General features: G+C 39.7%; 1 protein-coding gene across 1 annotated transcript in view; it reads left to right on the top strand.

Annotated features, from left to right (window-relative positions):
• LOC306764325 (anoctamin-1-like) overlaps positions 1–22,625 on the top strand; it is a 55,147-nt gene that overhangs the window by 16,319 nt on the left and 16,203 nt on the right. Inside the window, exons 3-12 of the mRNA XM_079251451.1 lie at positions 4,100–4,198; positions 4,809–4,960; positions 7,548–7,602; positions 8,485–8,533; positions 10,194–10,249; positions 10,550–10,591; positions 10,892–10,956; positions 19,483–19,617; positions 20,927–21,087; positions 22,197–22,279. Coding sequence (XP_079107577.1) covers positions 4,100–4,198; positions 4,809–4,960; positions 7,548–7,602; positions 8,485–8,533; positions 10,194–10,249; positions 10,550–10,591; positions 10,892–10,956; positions 19,483–19,617; positions 20,927–21,087; positions 22,197–22,279 — 897 coding nt within the window. The remainder of the gene's footprint in view (positions 1–4,099; positions 4,199–4,808; positions 4,961–7,547; positions 7,603–8,484; positions 8,534–10,193; positions 10,250–10,549; positions 10,592–10,891; positions 10,957–19,482; positions 19,618–20,926; positions 21,088–22,196; positions 22,280–22,625) is intronic.

The following is a 22,625-nucleotide window of genomic DNA, read 5'->3' as shown; positions in this document are numbered from 1 at the left end:
AGAATAAAGATATTAATCAAGAACCTTCAGTCATTCCTCATTAAGTAGCCTACAATTCTACAGTTGTGAGGACTATGAATGCAACACTTGGTTGCCTTGCAATATTAAACCCAGCATGTGTTGTTGTGGTTTGAATTTGTAAGAGTAGCGCTATCATTTGGGCATTTTGTCCCAAAATGCAAAATTGACAAAGAAAACCACAGATTTAACTCCGCCTGAACTGTTAAGTATTTATTTTGCTGTCACACTCAAGCGCCAAACCGATGTGTTTAATATGCAATGAGTGTGTGGCGGTGTTTAAAGATTATAATGTGAGGAGACACTAGTATCGAGAAGTTTAGTTTGATATGACCTTCTTATGTTAAAAGCTAGGAGAAAGATAGGCCCTGACTGGAATTTTCATTATTTTATTTTGTGCATTTGCCCTTGTCATGTGGGACGGAATTTAAAATAGAAAAATTAATAAACTACTTATATTTTAAAATCTAAATGTTTTTTTTTTTATTTATTTATTAATTGTTTTTACAGATTTATTTTCCCTTACTTTATTTACTGGCTCTGAGCATTTTTATATTTGAAAATCTGGCCCACATATCTAATTGAAGAGCCCTGTGTTGTAAATGAGAAGTTTGGGAATAGGGTGGACACTCAGACAGCCTTGGTTTACATGACAGAGGATTTAATCAGTTAAGATTTAAAATGTGGCGGTCTGGGGATCCCGGCCCTCCGTCGGTGTGGGCTGGGCCCTCTGCCTGCGGGGGTGGGGGGTTGCTTCTGGGCTCTTGGGGCCGTGGGGCCCGCGCTCTGTCTGCCCTGGGTGGCCGGTGCCCGGCGGGGCCGGTCCTCGCTGGTCCGGGCCTGCTGGGGCCTGTTCCCCTTGACTGCGGGGGACTCTGGCTGGGACCCCCCTCTGCCTCCTGGGTCGGTGCATGGCTGGCTCCGGGGTGGGGCGGTTGGGGTCTGCGCCTGGGGATGGCTGCCGATGGCCCTGGTCTCGGAGGTACTCCTGGCGTGCCTCTTGCCTTTGTGTGGGAAGGGTCACACTGGCATGATCACCTTTTCCGGAACACGTTCCACTCTGCATGTTCTGCATGTGACACAGTCACAGAGTCGTCACGCAGTTTTATTCCCTAACAGCAGCTAGTTTTCTCATTTCTGTTTGTTTCTCATTTATATTTAACTTTTTAGATTCATAGTTTAGTTACTATGAGCTAAAGTTGGCTTGTATGTGTATGTATATGTGTTAATACTGGCAAGTGCGTATATGTTTGTACGTATGTATGTGTGTGTATGTGTGTGCATAGAGGTGTGTGTGTATATGTATGTATGTGTATATGTATATGTGTACATATGTATATATATGTGTATATATATATATATATATTATGTGTGTATACGTGTGTGTATATGTATGTGTATGTATGCGTGTGTATGTGTGTGTATATGTATGTGTGTGCCTGTATGTGTGTATGTATACATCTGTAGGTTGTTTTCTTTCTTTTTGTTTTTGGGTTATTTTTTAAGTTGTTGTTTTTTTCTCTCCCTTTATCTCTTTCCCTTTTCTTATGAGGTGTTTCTTCTCCTTTCTCTTTCTGTCTTTTGTCTGTCCTCTCTGGTCCAGCAGTACAAACTCTACAATTCAAACAACAATACAAAATAAACATAGAAATAAAATAAAAATTCAGAAAGTCAAGGGGATCATTATATCTATAAAGCTTCCCTTGGCAGAGAAAATTTGCTCAGCAGAACACAGCACCCAGACCATCATTCTGCTTGCCTAAATGCTGGACAAGACAAAAAAAAAAAAAAAAAAAAAAAAAAAAAAAAAAAGATTTAAAATGCGAATAAACCAGCCACATACATCGGAATTAAGTTTAATTCTGTATTGACCTTTGCATTCAGAATTAGGTGTTTACATGGTCATTTTTTATCAGTTTAAAGCGGAATTAACTTTTATTTAGAATTAAAAAGTAATACAAACTCCCATGTAAATGTAGACATTCACTGCTAAACAGGCTTTTTCTCTCAGCTAATTTTACTGCTCTGCTCCTCCATACTTTACTCAGACTTGTGCTATGCATCTCTCTCTCTTTTAGGTTTCAATGTTTATCTGCTGTAACACACCTTACAAAACAATTGATCATTAATTTGCTTGTACAGATTTTGGCTGGCTGTGTAGGCTACTCAGTAGCTATTGTAGTTCTAGCTTACAGTGGCCATTGGCCATTTGTGAAATTTGCCAGTTTACCTAGCCAGCAGTGGGCCCTCTAGGCACTATTGCCCAGCAACCTAAGATGAGACAATTATCAAAAGTTTAATATTCATAGGCATTCTGATTCTTACTAGGATTTCCTTCAGTTACGTTTGCATTTTGAAACCCAAATGGAGCCGGATTTTTCTTTTCATTTACCTCTTTCTTGAAACGGAAAGCTTTTTCTCGCCACTAGATACCCAATTAACCACTTACAAATACACAAATATTAAACAATACCATTTTAATGACATTAAGACATCTGCTTTTGTCAAATTTCTACTAAAGTGAGGTAAATGATAAAAAACATAGCAATGGACTGCTGCTCGTTCACCATCATATTGTGCAGTGATTTTTTAGGCAAAAACAAGGCAGTGAAGTATCAACTACCAATGGTATCATGCATGTCAAATAGAGTGCAGGTTTACTGGGTGGATTTGGGGGTGCCTTCCAAATGGGACAGTGATGGGACAATAGCACACCATTGTTACCTTCGCCAAGGAGGTTTTGTTTTTACTGGCCTTTATCTGTTTGTTTGTTTGTGTTCAAGATAACTCAAAAAGTTATGGATGGGTTTTCATGAAATATTTTTAGGAGTTTTTGAAAAATGTAAAAAAGGAAGAACTGATTTAATTTTCCTGCTGATCCGAATCACCATCAAGGCCTTGGCAGAGATTTGTGCTCTCCGAGTGCTTTTCCAGTTCTGTATGTAGCCAACAAACCAGCACTCCAAAGTCAATAGACTCTAAACAGAGACACAAATCTTAATAAGCTGATAGAGAACTATTTGATTTGATCCTGGTGAGTTCCTGTTGGAACATCATAAACTTGGAGGACACTGGCCCCAGAGGTCCAGAGTTGGTGATCTCTGGCATATAACATAAACAAGCCTTAAGACAGCGTAACGTTAGTATTTTCCACAGAGAGAATCTGGCTTTCTATTTCATCTAAGGTTAATAAACTCTGACTACATCAAACTCTGAATTTCTCCAGTACATTTGCTACTTTTCTGACTATTAAAACATCATGGATTAATTAAATTTTCACCACAGGGCCAGGTTTGGGATGGGACTCTATGGTTTGGTAAAGTCTGATCACTGTTGGTTTTCCACAGGCAACCATACCCTAGCACAGGGATGGGCAACTCTGCTTCTCAAGGGCCGCAGTCCTGCAAATGTTGGAAGTTTTTCTGGTGCTACACACCTAACTTAACATCAATGTTTAATTAGCGAACTTGCCCTCGAGGATCGGAGGGCTGCTGTCTTTACATCGCAATGTCCTCTTTGAATCATGACTAAATAAATGACCCAGAAACAAAAGAGGAGAAAAGTGGACATCCAGCAGTGTGTGTTCTTTCTTCTTGACATGCTGCTTCAGCCAACAAAAATATATATATATACTAAACCATGGAACTGTTGCTGCTTTGTTCTCATTTCCGAGTCACACATTCTTTCAACCAGTCAGTGGATTCAGTGTGCCACATTCCACCCTTTAAGGTTAACTCTTTAAGATAAGTACCCCAGTGGAAGGGTCCCATAAAAGGGTTGTGGAGCATGCACTCTCCCATCTTTTGTTTAAGGAAATACAAAAAAATGTGTACTGAGCCACCCTGTGCTAGACCCCTTAATAGAAATGGGGCTTTTGTCCTAAGTCTGTTTTTAAGCCAGACTGGGGTTTTTGGTTTTCAACTCTTTCTACCACAATATATAATGTTAATCTGAAAAATTTATTTTGCTTTACTTCTGTGTTTCTTTACACAGGATCTGATGTGTAACTTGGTGTTCATTTTCTTTTCTTCTTATGAAACAATGACTATGATTCTTCTACCATTTGTTCACTATCTGTAAGGCTAAACTCCCAGGACTGGGCTTCGTTAAGATTCATGCTCCCTGGAACGTTCTCTGTCGAGAGGCGGAGCTGATGAAGCTGAAAATGCCCACCAAGAAAGTAAGTCTTACCAGTGTGTGCCCTGGTCCTGGTCCTTGTCCTGATCCTGGTCCTTTCCTGGTCCTGGTCGGGTTTAAAATGAAGGATCTTTTGTTATAATACCAGTTAAGTTTTTCTTCTTTTCTTTTTAATGCCAGTGGAGTTATGGAGTGAGTGATGGGTTGGTCAGTATTGGTATGAGCGTCAGACTCAGGCTTCATATTTACATGATAATATTTACGTGTATGAGTGAAAGAGGATTTACACTAAGCTGTCTCTACATCTGAATATGCTTCATTTATTTAATAGTATGACACTCTAGCTTTGACTATTGCCTCTGATTTTCTCTGTTTTGTTACCTTGCTTATTTATCAGATTTTCTGACTTTTAATCACATTACAATGACCAGCTGGTAGTAGAAGGGCTGTTTTATGGTAAACCTGAGGAAATATCAGCCATCTGTAAAACAATCAGCAGAATTCTACAATAAAAAGTGTTTTGCTGTAAAACAAACAGTATTTTACAGCAAAATAAAAGATCATAGTAAAGTTGATCTATTTCTGACATCTACTCAGGGCAAATAAGTATCTAAGAGTCATGGACCGAGCATGTTGTTTGTCTCCATTTCAAGGTGTATGAAGTCAAACAGTCGAGTGGGGTTGTAAAGAAGATCAGCTCTTTGTACCATAAAGTTCTGGAGCCGCTCCATCCTCATGTTGAGGAAAACAGACCGAAGAACATTAAGCACCTATCACACACCTTCTCCAGAGAAAAACAACACCTGTAAGTAAACTTCTCACACTCAGTTGAGGAGTTGGTCCGTGACGAGCTGTGAGATCAGTGGAGGAATGGTTGACCTAATATTCAGGAACACTACAAAGAAGGTTCCTGGTTTGAACCTTGATTGAGACTTTTCAGTGTGGAGTTTACATGTTCTCTCCCTCCATGCGAGGTTCTCTCTAGCACAGCCCTCTGTCAGGATAATACATAGTGGGCTCAACTGTCCAGTCTGTCCCTGCTGGGGAGTAAATGTTCGGATAGCACTATATTTTTAATTATGTAAATAGACACACCTAAAATGTATAAATGACACAGAAAAGTGCTTAAAGAGGAGCAAAGTTTGTTTAGTTTTGCCAAGGAAGACATCAAAGCATTAGAGCAAAAAACTCAAAGTAACATGACTGAAAATGGAAAATGTCTACCAAAAGAAATAAAAACTATGAACAGAAACATGAGTTATTGCGATTAATTCATGGATTTTACCAGCAAAATTGTTTCTCAGTCCCACTTAAGGACTTCTTTTTGTCAATAGCCTCTTCCTGATCTGCTTATATTTGTCCATAAGTTGAATTTAAAATGTTTTTTAACATAAAACTTGTGCTGTATTCATGAAAATGTTTGCAGATGCAAAATTGTTTGCATCTGGCCTCAATTTACAGGCAAATGTTTGAAAATATTTATGAAGCATAATGACTGATAGGCTGTAAGCAAACAGACAATATTTAAAGGGAAAGGAAAATTTATACAGTGTACTACTACCCTCTGTCCCCACAACAGAGAGACTGGTTTCCACCAATCTAAGATGAAAGATCCAAACAGTTTTGCCATTTTGTGAATAAGATCATTAATTGTTGGATTTTGTAAAAAACTTCTCATAAAATCTAGAAAATATTTAGATATTTAACAGATATTGGTGAATGAGGCTCAATGTTTGTGAGTGAACAGGAATAAAACACCTGAATGAACTAAGATTTCCATCCTGAAAACTCAAACATGAACCATCCCTAACAGCTGCACAGAAGAAAAGCAGGTTCTTGTGAAGTGGAAGAGAAGCAGTCATGGACTGGGAATAATTTATGGAAGTGATGTTTAGATCACTAACCTGATTGAAAAATGAGATGGTGCAGGAACTTTAATTTACATCTGTTTAAAATGTAGAAAATGAGTGTGTGAAGACAAGTAGCAGATATCCTCCATCAACGTTGATCTAGTGTTGATGTAAAGTAAAGAACCAGGGGAGATGGAGGTCATGACCCTACAGGTGTCCAGGTGGACATTGTTTTCATTTCATTCATTAAATGAAGGTTAAGGGCACATTGACATCAGCTTTTTTGATTTGAATCCTAATCCGTTGGCTCGGAAAGTTTGCTTTGTTTGGGGAGCTGTGAATGCGCCAAACAAATTCTGATTCGGACCAAAGAAGCGGACTTGGTTTGCCTACAAATACAGCTCTTGGTCCGTTACAAGCAGACCAAATACAGGAAGCGGACTACAAAAAAAAGTCACTTTGTGCATTTGACATAGCATTGCATTGTGGGTAAATGCGTAGCGATTGTGTTAAGAGCCTTCTGTCTCATCTGTTGTTCATACTGCGCCCATTGTTGTAGTGTATTTCTGTAAACTAAAATAAAAATCCCAAAACAGCGATAGTTTCATGCTTTATTTTTAACTCACAACAGAGTTTTTTTCTTCATTTGGGTCTTGTCCCCTCTTTTGCTAAATACTAGTGCAGCGCCACCTTTGGTGGGAATGGGGATTTATTATTGAAAAGGTTTGACGCATTTGACCCAAGTGCTGCATGAATGCAATCTCAGACTGCATGGATACACTCCCCTACAACTGAGCAGAGTCTCCAATCGGACCGAGTCTAGCCGACCATCCTGATGTGAATGCACCTGCTGAACCCCTTTTTATGGTTGTTGTTGTTGATGATGATGATGATGATGATAAATCTCACCACAGAACCAAGAGTGTTCACCCAACAACTCAACAACATGGGCAGAAAATTGGAAAGACATTCCTCCTGGAGAGCAGATCTATTAACAATTTCATTTCATTTTATTTTACTCATGCCTCAATATGTACGTCTTCATGACATTGATTCCATAATTTTCTCAACTTGTTGTGGATCAAATCACAAGTTGCTCTATTCCTTCCTGAACAACTGCAGGTAGTGAAGACTATTATAACAGTGAAGCCCATGTACCACCTAACCAATGATCTAAAACACAGTTAGCTGGTCCAGTTAGTCAGATAACAACTGAGCAGTAACTTCTCATTTTCTTTTAAGTTCTAACTCTATATTCTCTTCACAGAAAGATTAGCTGGTTCCAGTCCAAGACATGATATAATCCCTGAAAGCTTTGCTTCCTGTTGTTGTTAAATAGATAACCAATCATGTTCATTCCTGGTGTAAATGTTAAACTTCTATTTCTAGATTTCCAGGCTTTATCTTGACAGACTTCTGAGTCATCTGGCATACATTTAAACATCCAGTGTTTTCAGAAATGTCGTGTTATCAGGGTATTGACTGTAGAAAAGGGACTGAACAGTTATGATAATACCTGCTTTGTTTGTTTTGTGTTAACAGGTTTGACCTCTCGGACAAAGAGAACTTCTTTGACAGCAAAACCAGGAGTTCAATAGTAAGTCCTGCAAATCTCTATTTGACTGAAATCCTCTGGGAACGCCTGCTGACAAATCAATTCTGAATTATACAACAGAAAGTAATAAGTGAACTTTGTGAAATTACACATGTAATATATGTTTTTGTCACATCAGGTGACAAATTACACTATCAATCAAAAATTCAATTTCTGTTTGACTGACATTTAAAAGTTATTCAAACAAAATTTAAATTTCACCATAGAATCATAAAAAAACAAGAAAAATTTATAAGTCCAACATGTTTAATATTTCATACATCTTGTCTGAGAATTTATCATCTAGCTGCTTCATCAGTTCATCAAACTGAAGCACCAATCATTCATGTTCCTGTTCTTCCATATCAGCAGGGGGCAGTAAGGAGCCAGATGCTTCATTCAGAAGCATCCTTCCGTTCATCCATTTTCTTTACAGATTTGTCCATTTTAGAGTTGCAGGCATTCAGAAACTTGTTGTAATTTATATATAGTAAACAGATTATTTCTTTCCACAACTAAGTTGTACATATTAATTAAACTAAGTTTAATTAATATGTACATTTAAAACAACCACAGCGGATCAAGTAAGAACACTGCAAGACAGAAAATCAAAACGCGTGGAAACAAATTAAAAGGGAAAAATAGTAATGCTGATAACCTCTTTCAAACACTGACTTCAATAAAAACTAAATAGAAAGAAGAGAATTCTGTCCTATAATTTCCACCCCTGCTTCTCTACTTACTGCAAAAGAGAATGTAGGCACCCTGATTGTTTTTGTTTTGGTTGTGAACAATACTTTAATCCTTAAGGGAAATGACTAATTACTTGTAGCTTTATTCTTGAGAAGTTTTGTTTGATAGATTCTCTTTTTGACTCCCTTCCAGGTATTTGAAATATTGAAAAGAACTAAATGCAAGGCCAAGTACAGCATGGGTAAGTCAGGCTTTGGTTCAAGGCCTCTGTTTGACAAAAATCTTCCCTCAAAGTCTTACCTATCCGATAATGATAAGTCTCTGCTTGTTCACCAAGTCCTTCTAAAACAGACAGAATGTCCATTCTATATCTTCAGTGAACAAACAGTTGGACTTCAGACTTTCTAATGCACATGGTCATGACATCAGACTGAGATACAGATATGCAGATGAGGCAAGGCAAGTTTATTTGTATAGCACAATTCAATGACAAACCAAAAGAGGAAGGAAAAAAAGGATGTCAGATAAAAACAGCAGTAAAACATGATCATGTTTCAAATTTCAAGCTTACAAGATAAAGTTATATATATATATATGTTTTAGGGTAGTTTTACAGAAGGAAATCTACTTTTAAATTAGTCTTAAACTCTTAATCAATCAATAAATCAACTCAAAGATACTTTATTCATCCTCGAAGGGAAATTCAAGGTTCAAACCAGCTCGTCCAAGGTTTGACATACAGACATTTAACATTTATGATAAGTTTACAGAACCGAACTGAAGCTTTGGCCCCACAGCCAGTGTTATTTGCGCCGCCTTATCTGGCCACTATAGCATCATAGTTCTCAATTTTTTTGTATAGTGTGTAAAGTTTATCTGTTTAGCACCTTTCACAAGTTAAAAGACACAAAGTTCTTTACAAAAGTAAAAAAAGGGAACATCAATTAAAAGTCTTTCAGGCTTTTCACAAGTGAATTTAGCTAAAACCATGCTGGAGAAAAACATCCTGACTATGATGGGCTCATGAGAGAAGTGAAGAGTTGTTATACTGCAGAAACACTAAATAATAATATTGCTATGACCCGTTTTGACCCGTTTTGGGCACAATCTAAGCCTTAAATTTGGTCTACAGTAAATTTGGCCGTTATGAGCCAAACCAATACTGCAGAGGTGGGTCACATTGGGGCCACGCATTTTTATGCTATCTAGGAAGCAAAAGTTCAGGTTTAGATTACTTGCTACTGGACTGATAGAATTCCCGTCAGTCTCGGACTACGGATGGAAATTAGCACCTTTCTAAATCTGGTATATTTATAGCTATATTGTACTTTGACTGCCCTAGTCAATAAACAATCAAAAAGAAATTACATGAGTGTTTACATGGCATTTGGCAGAAGTTCCTACACCTGTCACGACTTTATGAACTGCTGATCATTAAATGTTCATGAAGCCGTTTCACCAACAGATGGATGAAAACCTGCAAGTCTACAGCTCTTCACTGCAACTTAACCATACTGGAAATTGATTTGTTATCTATAAATTTTAATGTCACAATATTTTGATTCTGAAATCATATATATTATTTTTGTAATCTGTGTGAGTTGATTTATGATAAATAAAAATATTCTTGGGTTTATGTCAGATGTCTGAATGTAGAGGATTAAATCATTCATTTTATCGCTGCACTGCCTCCAAGGCAGAGGAAGGCAATTTCCCTTTTAGAACTGCAGCTGCAGCTGCTGTACACAACCCAGAGAAAAGATTAATTAATGTTGTTAATTGTTGTTGTGCAGCATTGACAAAGCTCAGCACCAACTGGTTGGTTTCGCCTCTGCTGGACTCTCATTCAGAGCAGAAATGAAGAACCCACACTCAGCCCTACATCTATGTTTTTTTGGCAGGTATCACCAGTCTTCTTGGAAGTGGAGTATACACAGCGGCTTACCCTCTTCATGATGTAAGTGGGGGAAGTGCTGGCTAGCATTATAGCTTCTCCACATGGATATTTTTTTTTCAGACATGTACAATAGTCAGAGAAGAAGAGTTCTCTGTATGTTAGATGTAAATTTCTGCCAATCTGTCAGTAAAGGGTACTACCTGTTTTATTACAAGCATGTGCTTTTGGTAAATGGTCCCAGTGTGAAGCCATTTCACACTCATCTTCACATTAGAACATTTGAGATGATTGAATCCTGGGTAATGACCTCAGATATGTGTGTACAGCAACTAGCTGCTGCTTTCCATCTCTTTTTGTCAGGGAGACATTAATGAAGAGAGTGCAGAACCTAATGACAGAAAGGTAAGAATAACAACTTCTATGATTCACACAGGAACACACACATCTGTTATTACCCAAGCTTTACATTTATAAGTCAATGATCTAAATTTGAAGTGCGGATTATGTGGATCATCATTTAAACTTCCCCACATGATACGTGGTCAGTTTGGTCTGTCTGTTTTTCTGTTAGCATGTTCACTGTAAGCGAAAAATTTACCTGAGGTAGGACGCGGCTCACCTAGTTTAACTTATAACGGTGGACCGGACAAGTATGGCAGAATAAAAACATCCAATCTCATTATTGTTCATTATTTTACACAGCTCTTGTATGAAGAGTGGGCTAACTACAGCGTCTTCTACAAGTACCAGCCAATCGGGCTTGTGCGGTAAGGACACATTTCTTAAAGCATTTTACTGCCCATCATGACTAACAGGGATCATCTCTGATCTTACATAATGTTTGGTTTTGTTCTAATCTCAGCTGCTTCTTTCTATGTGGAGTTAACAGCTTCCAAAGCTGTTTAAGATGCATTTTCAGCTGCTTGGCCTCATGTGCATCCGAGCTGTAGAACGAATACATCTGAGCATCAATAAGTTCTTCTGGTTTTATAAGTTAGAGTTGAATCTAAACAGAGGTGTACAAAGTAGAAGTAGAAGTAACAATAGCGTCGAAGTCCTGCAACATTTTTGGATTTACCGATGAATTTAAAACTGGTGTTTTCACTAACAAGCTCATCTACCTGCAGTGGAGCTGAGTCAATTGAATTCAGCTGGTTTAGTGACTGGTTGGAAAGCGCTGCAGGACAGGACTTCTGCTTTCTACTTCTATTTTATAAACCTCTGAATCTAAATTCTGTTGTATAAACGAAGAGCTTCATATCGAGACAGTTTTAATTAAAAACAATTTAACAATTAAAGGTCCCATATTCACCTCTAAAGGTCTTTTAACAATCAAATGTTTCTCTATAGCCTGTGTGTGAGGTGCAAAAAGGAAAAAATTCTCTCACCTTGTTTCCTTGTCTGCTCCACTTCACACTAAATGTGTGCTCTAATAGGTCAGACTGACATCTTTGCCTTTTTGACCTTAAAAAAGGAAAATAACCACTCCCCCCCGGTGGGTACTGCCATGGACCCCTAATAACAGTATCCACTTGTAGCTATACAGGAAGTAGCTAGAAATTTTATGATGCTCTGTTTCTTGCTGTAATCACAAGAACAGGCATGTAAACAACGTGCTTGCAGAGAACCTGCGTTGAGCATGTCTGTCAACAGTTTTATGTTGTGTTTGCTTGTTGTTGTGTGAATGAACTCCATATTACTTTGGTTTATCATGCCATTAGGAATCGTAATAACAGCATGTAAAATTAATGTAAATATTAGGAAATGTTGGATTTTGTATGTTATATGAAATCATTGCTAGGTGTAAAACATGAGCCAAATCACCTGTGCAATGATTCGTTGTGGTGACCCCTTCAGAGGACGAGCCGAAAGGGAAAGAACAACATGTGTGGAAACGGTTACCTGCCACTGCTGACTCACCGCTTTGTTTTCTTCTTGTTGCTGGCACATCTGAAGGCTGTTATCCATCACTCCCTAAGCTCTGAATCTTTGGTAATTCTATGAAATGATCTTCCCTTTGCTTTGCAGGCTGTTTTGGCATCCCAGAGCACAACAGCTATCCACCATATTTACTGTTTAGTTCTACCAGCTCAGCTGCAAGTGGTGAAATACCTTGCAGTAATTTAAGCAGCCTGCCTTCCTGCCAAAAGGGTGATGTTTTGATTTAGACTGTTGCATGCTGGGATTGAGTGATGTCAACTGCTGGATCTCAGTTCTCAGTGGAGCTCACCGGAGCCCCTTTTAGAATGGCTGAAATTAAGGGCCAAGGCTGAATTAGGTTTAATACACTTTGAAAACATTGATGTTGGATCTCTGACACCCATATGAAGTTGATAAAAAAAAGTTATAATATGGAAGCTTTAAAAGTCTACTAGATTTTCATCACCCCCGAGTGCTATCACTTGTGTCATCAACAGTTTTCCAGGAACAGTAGTGGGTAATCGTGGGGTAATTGTGATCCATGGATTAACCTTTAAGTGACCCTTTAAGTGACAAATGTTTCCAGTCATTTATATTTAGTCAAGAAGGTTTGAAATCCAGTCAGAAAAGGTATTTTCACATTTTCATGTGTAGCGTATTAATTCAATTCAATTCAACTTTATTTATATAGCGTCAAATCACGGCAATGCCATCTCAAGACGCTTTACAGACAGAGGGGAAAACATAATGAAGGCCAATTCATAACAGCCTATATAAGGAAACCAACAGATTGAGTTGAGTCCAACTCAATCTCCCATCCTGAGCAAGCACACTGGCAACAGTGGGAAGGAAAAAACTCCCTTTTAACAGGAAGGAAACCTCCGGCAGAACCCGGCTCAGGACAGGCAGCCATCTGCCTCTGCTGTGTGGGGGGAAGAGGACAGAAAGACAACAGACAACAGGAACTGCTACTCCCGGCCAGGGAGACCTGCTGAGACAGGAGACATACATGTTAATGATGCAACACTGTTATGGGGGGGGGGGGGGGGGGGGGGGTAAAAGAAAGAGATAAAGAGAAAAAGAAAGAAGCTCAGTGTATCAGGAAATGTCCCTCAGCAGTCTAAACCTATAGCAGCATAACTAAGGGATGCTAACCATCCCTAGCTATAGGACTTATCAAAAAGATAAGTCTTCAGCCTAGTCTTAATGGTGGGGAGGGTGTCTGCTTCCCTAACACTAACTGGGAGCTTATTCCATAAGAGAGGGGCCTGATAACCAAAGGCTCTGCCTCCTGCTCGGCTCTTTGAGACTCTAGGAACCACAAGTAAGCCTGCAGTCTGCGAACGAAGTACTCTACTTGGTATATAAGGAACAATGAGGTCTTTGATATATAGTGGTGCCTGGTTGTGTGGGGCTTTATATGTAAGGAGAAGGATTTTAAATTCTATTCTAGATTCAACAGGCAGCCAATGAAGAGAGGCTAAAACTGGAGAAATATGATCTCTCATGCTGGTTCTGGTCAGGACTCTGGCTGCAGAATTCTGGATCAGCTGAAGGCTTTTCAGGGCATATTTAGGACAGCCCAGTAATAGAGAGTTACAGTAATCTAGTCTCGAAGTAACAAAAGTGTGAACCAGTTTTTCTGCATCACTCCGAGACAGAATGTCCCTAATTTTGGCTATATTACGTAAATGAAAGAAGGCTGTTTTAGTAACCTGCTTAATATGTGGGCCAAAGGACAGGTCAGGGTCAAATATTACTCCAAGGTTTCTCACTGTAGCACTGGAAGCTAAAGTAATGCCATCCAGGTTCATTACAAAACCGGAAAATTTAGCTCTGAGTTTTTCAGATCCAACGAGAATTACTTCAGTCTTATCTGAGTTTAAGAGGAGAAAATTTCTAGACATCCAAGTCTTTATGTCTATGAGACAATTTTGTAGCCTATTGGGCTGATTTGTTTCATCTGGTTTAAAGGATAAGTATAGTTGAGTATCATCTGCATAACAATGAAAGTTTATTCCATGCTGTCTAATAATTTTGCCTAAAGGGAGCATATATAGTGTGAAGAGTATTGGTCCAAGTACAGAACCTTGAGGAACTCCATGACTTACTGTAGTTTGGGAGGAGGACTTGTCATTTACATGAACAAACTGAAGTCTATCAGATAAATATGATTTAAACCAGCTTAACGCTGTACCTGTAATTCTAATCACCTGTTCTAGTCTTTGTAACAGAATGTTATGATCGACTGGGCGCTGACGTTGCGGTAACGTATTGTGTCATTTCCTGTTTCCCTAGCGTGTGTCACTGCGGATTGCTACGAGCCGTTGGCTCCTTTAACTTCTTTCTAACTTCTATCTACTGTTAACCAACCACTCACTTTAGCGCACAATATCTTCCCAAACCACTGTTCTATATATTGCATTTATTTTTGGGATCTTTGGCTTTCTGTTTACTGACTTAAACAGCTCAAGCACTCGGTTTTAGCATGGCTGCTAGCTCTCTTCCCACACCCCGGTCCCCTGCCTTTTCTTGCTCGGTGTGTCTGATGTTTAGCTACTCCTCCGCCTCCTTTAGTGATAACGGTAGGTGTATTAAGTGTAGCAGCTTGGCAGCCTTGGAGGCGAGGCTCTGTGAGTTAGAAGCCCAGCTCCGCACTCAGTTAGGGAAGCAGTTAGTCAGCAAGCCCCCATTAGCCAGTGCGGAGCTACCAGCCAGGGCAGCCATCCCGAGCCATCCCTCAGCAGTTCCTGCGCAGCCGGGAGCCGAGGCGGGCTGGACGACGGTCAGGCGGAAGCGTAGCCCCAAACCAAAACCCACTGGCCACCACCGACCTGTTCACGTTTCTAACAGATTTTCCCCGCTCGGCGACACACCCACTGAGGCAGAAACCCTGATTATAGGTAGTTCCATAGTCAGAAACGTGGCTCTAGAGACACCGGGGACCATAGTCAAATGCATTCCTGGGGCCAGAGTGGGCGACGTCGAATCGTATTTGAAACTGCTGGCTAAGGCTAAACGTAAATACCGTAAGATTGTAATTCACGTCGGCGGTAACGACACCCGGTTACGCCAATCGGAGGTCACTAAAATTAATGTTGCTTCGGTGTGTAACTTTGCCAAGAGCATGTCGGACTCCGTAGTTTTCTCTGGTCCCTTGCCAAATTTAATCAGCGATGACATGTTTAGCCGCATGTCATCCTTCAACCGCTGGTTGTCTAGGTGGTGTCCCGATAACAACGTGGGTTTTATAGATAATTGGAGCGCTTTTTGGGGAAAGCCTGGTCTTATTAGGAGAGATGGCATCCATCCCACGTTGGATGGAGCCGCTCTCTTATCTAGCAATATGGACTCTTTTATTAGTCAGCTAAATTGACAACTCAGGGTTGGGACCAGGAGGCAGAATTGTAGTCCTACACACTTTTCTGCAGCTTCCCACCTGCCACCACCCACCCAAAACCCCATTCCGACCTTATACAACTTCCCAGCAGTAAGAATTAAACAACACAAAAACACTTCTGGGGTTAATCGTGAAAACCTCATAAAAATAAAAACAATGGATCTAATAAAATCTGAAAATAAGACAATAAAGTGTGGCCTACTGAATATTAGATCCCTCCCAAATAAGTCTTTATTAGTCAATGACTTGATAGGTGATCACCACATTGATTTATTCTGTCTTACGGAAACCTGGTTACAGCAAGAGGATTATGTTAGTATTAATGAAGCTACGCCAGCTAACTATTTAAACTTTCACATTCCTAGAACTACAGGCAGAGGAGGAGGTGTTGCAGCTATTTTTAAGTCAGAATTTTTAATTAATCCTAAGCACAAAACTAACTATAAATCCTTTGAATTCCTGACATTAAATTTATCTCATCCAAAATGGAATTCAGAGAAACCGCTCCTTTTAGCATTAGTGTATCGCCCACCTGGACCTTACTCCGAGTTTCTGACCGAATTCTCTGATCTCTTGTCTGAGTTAGTGCTGACTACTGATAAGGTCATTGTACTAGGTGATTTTAATATTCATGTTGACGTTGAAAATGATAGTTTAAACATTTCCTTTAGCTCTATTCTAAACTCAATTGGGTTTTCACAAAATGTCAATGGAGCCACTCACTCTCATGGTCACACTCTTGATCTTGTTCTAACATATGGTATTGAGACTGATAAGCTCAAAGTATTTCCTCAGTATTATCATTAACGTTAATCTGGGATCCAATGTCGGAGCGACAGTGGGTGTTTTAATTATTAATTCGCCGTGTCCTCAGACAAGCGGACGATCTCGGGGCACCACCCAGCCCTAAATTTGTTATACGGTCAGGCAGGGAATACCGTAAGATGACAATGATATTTGTCTAATAACAGATAACCATCAGTCTCAAAATACGCTTACTGTAAGTATTCGTCAGAGGGAACAAATCACTTCTCAAAGATCGATCACGCTACCATGACTTCTTAAAATATAACACACTTTATTAAAACCCACACCAGTTAAAATCAACAGGCACAAATTAAATTAATAATGTAAACCAGAAATAGCGTCATTAAGCATCAAATACTAAATTAGCCAAGATGAGGATGAGAGAGAGAGAGAGAGAGAAAGATAGAGAGAGAGAGAGTGAGAGAGCAAGAGAGAGAGTATGGAAGCTCGAGCCGAGCCAACAGCAAAAGTGTAACATAAAATTATTAAAGGTAAAGTTATGTAAGCAGCTTACATAACTTACACAACTAGGAAGGTTGGAAAGATGGCAAGTCTAATGAAGTTAACTAACTATGTCAGGGTAGACTATCAGGCAGATACTGGGGGAATGGATTTAAAAAGGGCAGCTTCTGCTAAGACACCAGCTGGATCGGAGACAGTGGAATAATGGGTCGGCCTTACTTCAGCACCTTGGTGGTCGAGAACCCGAACCTAGGGTCCAGTGGGCAAGGATTCAGTGGTCGTCCTGATACTTGTCCAAAGGGGACCTCCACAGAAGTCAGGAGCTCGCCTGGAACCGCCTGGTTCGACGTCTGAAGCTGGACCAACTCCGATTAGAATCCATGGGTCACGGGTGCCGGCAAAGTTCTGGGATCAGCTGGAGCAGTAACGTTCGGGTCGTCCGTACATTACTGGTCACAGTCTTTGTGGGCCGGGAGAGCAGCTTCGATGGTGTGTCAGAAGCAAAAATTGTTCAGCCAGAATTGGATGAGTTTTCTGGTGTTAAGCAGTCGAGCGAGCCTGATAAAAAATGAACACGGCGCCAGATGGACAAAAACACGATTAAAGCAAACATCAAACGAAAGCGAAGAGAAGAACAAAACAAGACGAAAAAACAAGAGAAAAACAAAAGAAACAAGAGAGGAAAAAAAGACAAGAGCGGAAAAAACAAAAGAGGAGAAAAAAACGAGGAAGAAGAGATGAGTTCCGGGAAGACCCGCAGTTAAATTTGCCGGCGCTCTGGGGCGGACTTTAGATTATCCAATCAGAGCACAGGGGTCAGGACATGGGGTCTGAAAGTTTGGTCAAAATACTAAGTTCTTGAGGAATTAAACTTAACATTTTTCCGTCCTCAAAACACGTCTATAAAATCCATTTATAGATGAGAAGAAGTATTAATGATCCTTATAAACATGAACCTTAAAACAGTTTTGCTGCTGTCAAAAGGGGAAAAGGTTTGTTAACAGGCACCAGACATTTCAATACATTTCATCAATGATTTTCACTTTCCACGGACCTGGTGGGTCAAGAAATCATTTCCACACCACAAGTTCTTACTTTGAGTCAGAGTCGTTAATAACAACAGCATATAATGTTAATCACAATGTATTTAATCAGCCTGAAATGCCTATCTGAACCTGTTTGAGGGTGTCTGCTAGATGGCGCCATTGCTCCATCCAAGGAATCACAGAAATTAACTAACTTGCTAACTTCTGTGGATTTCACATCTGAAAAACAGTTAAAGTCTTGGATTAATTTAGAAAGGAAGAAGAGTCCATTTATCCAGGTGTGCTGAGGATACATCCAGTATTTTATACAGTTTAGAATTCAGAGCTTAAAGGTTCTGCTCTGGAATTTGATCTTTGTGTGCTGTGGATACAAAGGGACCTCCTGGGGTGATGGACAACAGGCTCTTACCAGGGTCCAACTTCAAAAGGGTGCCACAGTCTGTCTGTGTAGACATTTCCTACCAGGAACAAGATAAAACCAGCAGGGTTCCTGGTTTAAAGTGGAGGTCTGTCTACCCGGATTAAGATGGATCTGATTTTTAGGGCTTTCATTGAGCTCTGTTTTGGAGATGTGTGGATGGACTTCCTTTTGAAGTAGGAAGTCCTGAGTTGTTATCTGATTCAGGGGTTAATTCAGCCTTGGGAGGTTGCTACACATGATGTAGATAACTATCACTACTATGTTGTTACCAGTAGCAAAAGTGGAAATATGGCTTGAAGGTTTAAGGTTTAATATCTGACAAAACAGATTATTAAAGTCCCACACAAGTTCTTTACTGCTGGTGACTGCACTGGAGAAGACATTCATGCCACGCCCCCATCATATGGATGATGAGAAGGAATAAAAAAAAACTTTTTTTCCACAAATTCTACCAATCGGTTTCAATCTCTATGTGAAACATTAGTAGACAAACATGTATCTGTAAAAAAAAAAAAGAAAGGTGATTTGTGCTCATTTTTGTTTATCTGAATGTAGCATCCTCAGTAAAAGCCAATGTTTACACCTGTAGGAGTACTGAGCCGAGCTGGAGCCAATCAAAACCCACATAGTCATTTCAGGTTGGACTGAATGCAGTTTAAATATTTTGGTTATAAAACTTAGAAAACAGATGTAAGTTGGTGTTGTTTACTTTATCTTATTAATTAATTAATTATTTTTTATATCTATCAAAAATAGCACTGTAAGCCTAAAATTTATGTTAAATAGTGTTGATGATTTTTTTTTTAGATTTTTCTGAGTGTGTATACCCCAACGTCTGCTAATTCAGCTCACATCTTCATCCTGTCTTTTCTCTGAGATCTCTCCAGCTAGGAAAAGTCAGTCTAGTGTTGACTCTTCTCTTAACGCTTGTAGTCTCTCTCTCTCTCTCTCTCTCTCTCCCTCTCTGTGTGTCTGTTCACTGTTGTTTTATAAAAAATGTCTTCTTGGGTTTCTGTGAGGAATGAGCCACAGTGGGCATTCATAACTGCCAGTGTCTTAATATCCAGTTATATCCGTAAAGCAAAAAGCCGCTGTGTCATGATGCTCCAGGCATGAAAAAACATTTTGAAGTGCTTTTACTTATCCTCTGGATGTTGCAGGACAACAACAGTTACAATGATTTAAACAATGATGAAACTAGAATTAAGATGATCTCCTTGGTTTTTCTGTCCTACAGCAAATATTTTGGTGAGAAAATTGGTCTTTACTTCGCTTGGTTGGGTCTCTACACCCAGATGCTTATTCCTGCCTCTCTGGTGGGGGTCATCGTCTTTTTGTATGGATGTGCAACAGTTGATGACAACATACCAAGGTAAGCACAAACACACCCCTACACACGATAGGGATTAGACAAATGAATTTATAGGAACAGATAACTGCGTATCTGTTTTGGTGCGTTACCGAGATGGGATTCAGTCCACATCCAGATGACACAGCTGTGAACAGGGTCACATGATGTCCACTACCAGTCAAAAGTTTTGACACACTTTCCCTTTGGATTTCATGGGGAAGTGTGTTCAAAACTTCGACTGGTCATGCATACTGATTGACAATACTGCTCAACCAGTTAAAGATAAGTTAAAAAAGGTTGGAAGTGAAGTCAAAGTACAAAAGGCTGAATACAACATCATGTGTCAGTCCTGCTGCGAAGGGAACAGCAGAGGGAATCGGCAGATAAAGAGAGATCTGGATTAGACCGCTTATTTTTCTTTAAATTGCCATGAACAAAATAAGTTTCTGATATAAAAAATATAGTGTAAGAAGTAATGGAATAATGGAAAGGAATGGAAATATAGAAAAGCAGGAGGAACAGAAAGAGTGATAAACGAGCTTAGAATCTGTTGCCTCCAGTTCTTTCTCTACCTGCTTCACATCATCTACAGGATATTATGACTTTCTGCCAGTATCCTTCTTCATCCCACTGCATACACTCACCTCACACTCAGTGTGTTTTCATGTCAGGAAACGTCAGTGTTACGTTAACCAGAACGTCAGTCTGTCAGGAAATTACTGCCTCAAGGAGACTGTTTAATAAAATCTACTAAATCTCACCGCTAAGAAACCATGAATCACCCAAAGATGTTGTAGCAGTGTCAATGCTTCCGGATTTCAGACGGCTCAGCAACAACACAGGCTTGGTTCTGGTTTGACAAGTTTTAATTCTAACGTGGTGTAAAAGGAAGACCAGATTGGTCGGCCAGTCATGCTGCTCTCCACCCTGGTCTTCAGCACACAACTGCAAATAAAGAGAGATCGTGATTAGACATGTTGCACAGCTGCACCAATCTGCCCCAGATTGGCCCCTGAACAACAACCTAACCCCTCCTCCCTACAGATGAGCTGGAGCCATGAATGACCATGACCACCACCACCGTCATCACCACAGCAGCCAATAAACTAGCAACCATTATGTAAAAAAGATTAAAGTAATTTAACTTGGAAGAGAGCACAGAGCTGAGAGAAAAGGCAATAATCTCTACAGGACAAAATATAATCAGAGCAGCTGCAGCAGGATGCTAGCATGGAGATGTGCATTCTCAAGTTAATGATGTATACAAAGACAAAACAGCTCCAGAGGGACAGAAGTATGATTAGTCTTTGTGTTTGTGTCTGAATTCCAGCATGGAGATCTGCCACCCAAAGAACAACATCACCATGTGTCCGTTGTGTGACAGAGTGTGTAGCTACTGGAAGCTCAGTACAGCATGTGGAACAGCCCGAGCCAGCCACCTGTTTGACAACCCCGCCACCGTCTTCTTCTCTATATTCATGGCTTTGTGGGGTGAGTGGGCGCACACCAACCTTATAGAAGCACAGGTATCATTAGTACTTCATGAGGTTTGCTGGGTTAAACAGTGAGGCTGAAAGATGATACAGCCTGTAAACAAGGTGTGTCCAAAGTTGGTCCTTGAGCACCACTGTCCAGCTTTTCATGTATCCCTGCTCCAACACACCTGACTTACATTAAATGGGTCAAAAAGCAGAGGAAGTTCTGCATAATGACTAATTCATTTGAGTCAGCTGTGTTAAAGAAGGGACATTTGGAAAACCTGCTGGATTGTGGCCCCCGAGGACCGTAGCTGGACAGCCCTGTCCTAAACAGGTAGCCACGATGGATTGTTTTATTCAGGACCTCGTGATGTTGTTTACTTGATTGGCTCCTGTATTTTAAGGGAAGCAGGAGGAGAAGGAGCACACAGAACCACTTATACATTCAGACATAGGGGTAAACTGAAGAGACCATTGAACTAATGAAGTATAGCCCATGTAAGGAAATAGTTTTAATTATATGACACTTGGTATATTTGGACATTGCTTGTGTTTGTCCTTTTGCTCATTCCACAATTTAACCTAAAATACAGCACAAAAACCGTTTCCTTGTGGTTCTCAACAAGTGTGTTTTCAATTGCGTGTTCCCTCGTAAATTATAATCTTCATTTCTCTGACTGAAAACATTTTGGACGCTAAGTGTTGGAAGATGCTTACTATCTTTAACCATGATCTGTATTATAAGGAACCAGGTTCTGAAGATTAAGTCATTTAGATTATAAAAACAGATAATTTGTTTGATCAAAATACTCAACTTTGTGATGGACTTCCCTTTTTATACTCTTTCAGACAGTGTCCCCTCTCTGATTATCTCCTCTCTTGCTCAGACAGTATTGTGAAAAAGCTGTTCATCATCCCAGTGTGACACAAAACAGATCAGTTTCTCTTACATGTATCACCTAAAATGAAAATTCAAAGAAAGCATGAACTGTACTTGCCTATACCACACCACAGCTCTAACCTCATCCACCTGCTCATCTAACTGTCTTCATTTTAGACCTGCTTATTGTATATATTTACTTTCTGGTCCCAAATTGATGTGATGTTTCAATTGTTTCAAAGCTGCCATGTTTATGGAGCACTGGAAGAGGAGACAGATGAGACTGAACTATGAATGGGACCTCACAGGGTTTGAAGATGAGGAGGTGAGGGCCTTCAAACTCACAGTGAAATATAACGAAGCGACTGCAGTCATCATATCATTTATTTTATTTCATCTCATTGTAACTACAAACAGAGAGCAGCGATTTCTAAATAATAGATATACTTTATACAAAATAGAAGATGGAAAACATCAAACTGAAAATAAACATAGAATCTGCTGACAGCAACATGTCTCATAAAGTTTTGTTTAAAAATAAACCACATAAAAAGTAAATAAACATCTGGATGAACATACTGCTGTGATCTGCCTCATTGTTAACAGGTCAGTAGCGCGATTGGGTTTAGAAAGAGCACCTCAGGAAAGCAGAGTAAAGAGGGTCAGACGTT

This window comes from Telmatherina bonti (assembly GCF_933228915.1).
Source record: "Telmatherina bonti genome assembly, chromosome: 2".
Taxonomy (NCBI): domain Eukaryota; kingdom Metazoa; phylum Chordata; class Actinopteri; order Atheriniformes; family Telmatherinidae; genus Telmatherina; species Telmatherina bonti.
This window is presented reverse-complemented; position numbering and strand designations above follow the sequence as displayed.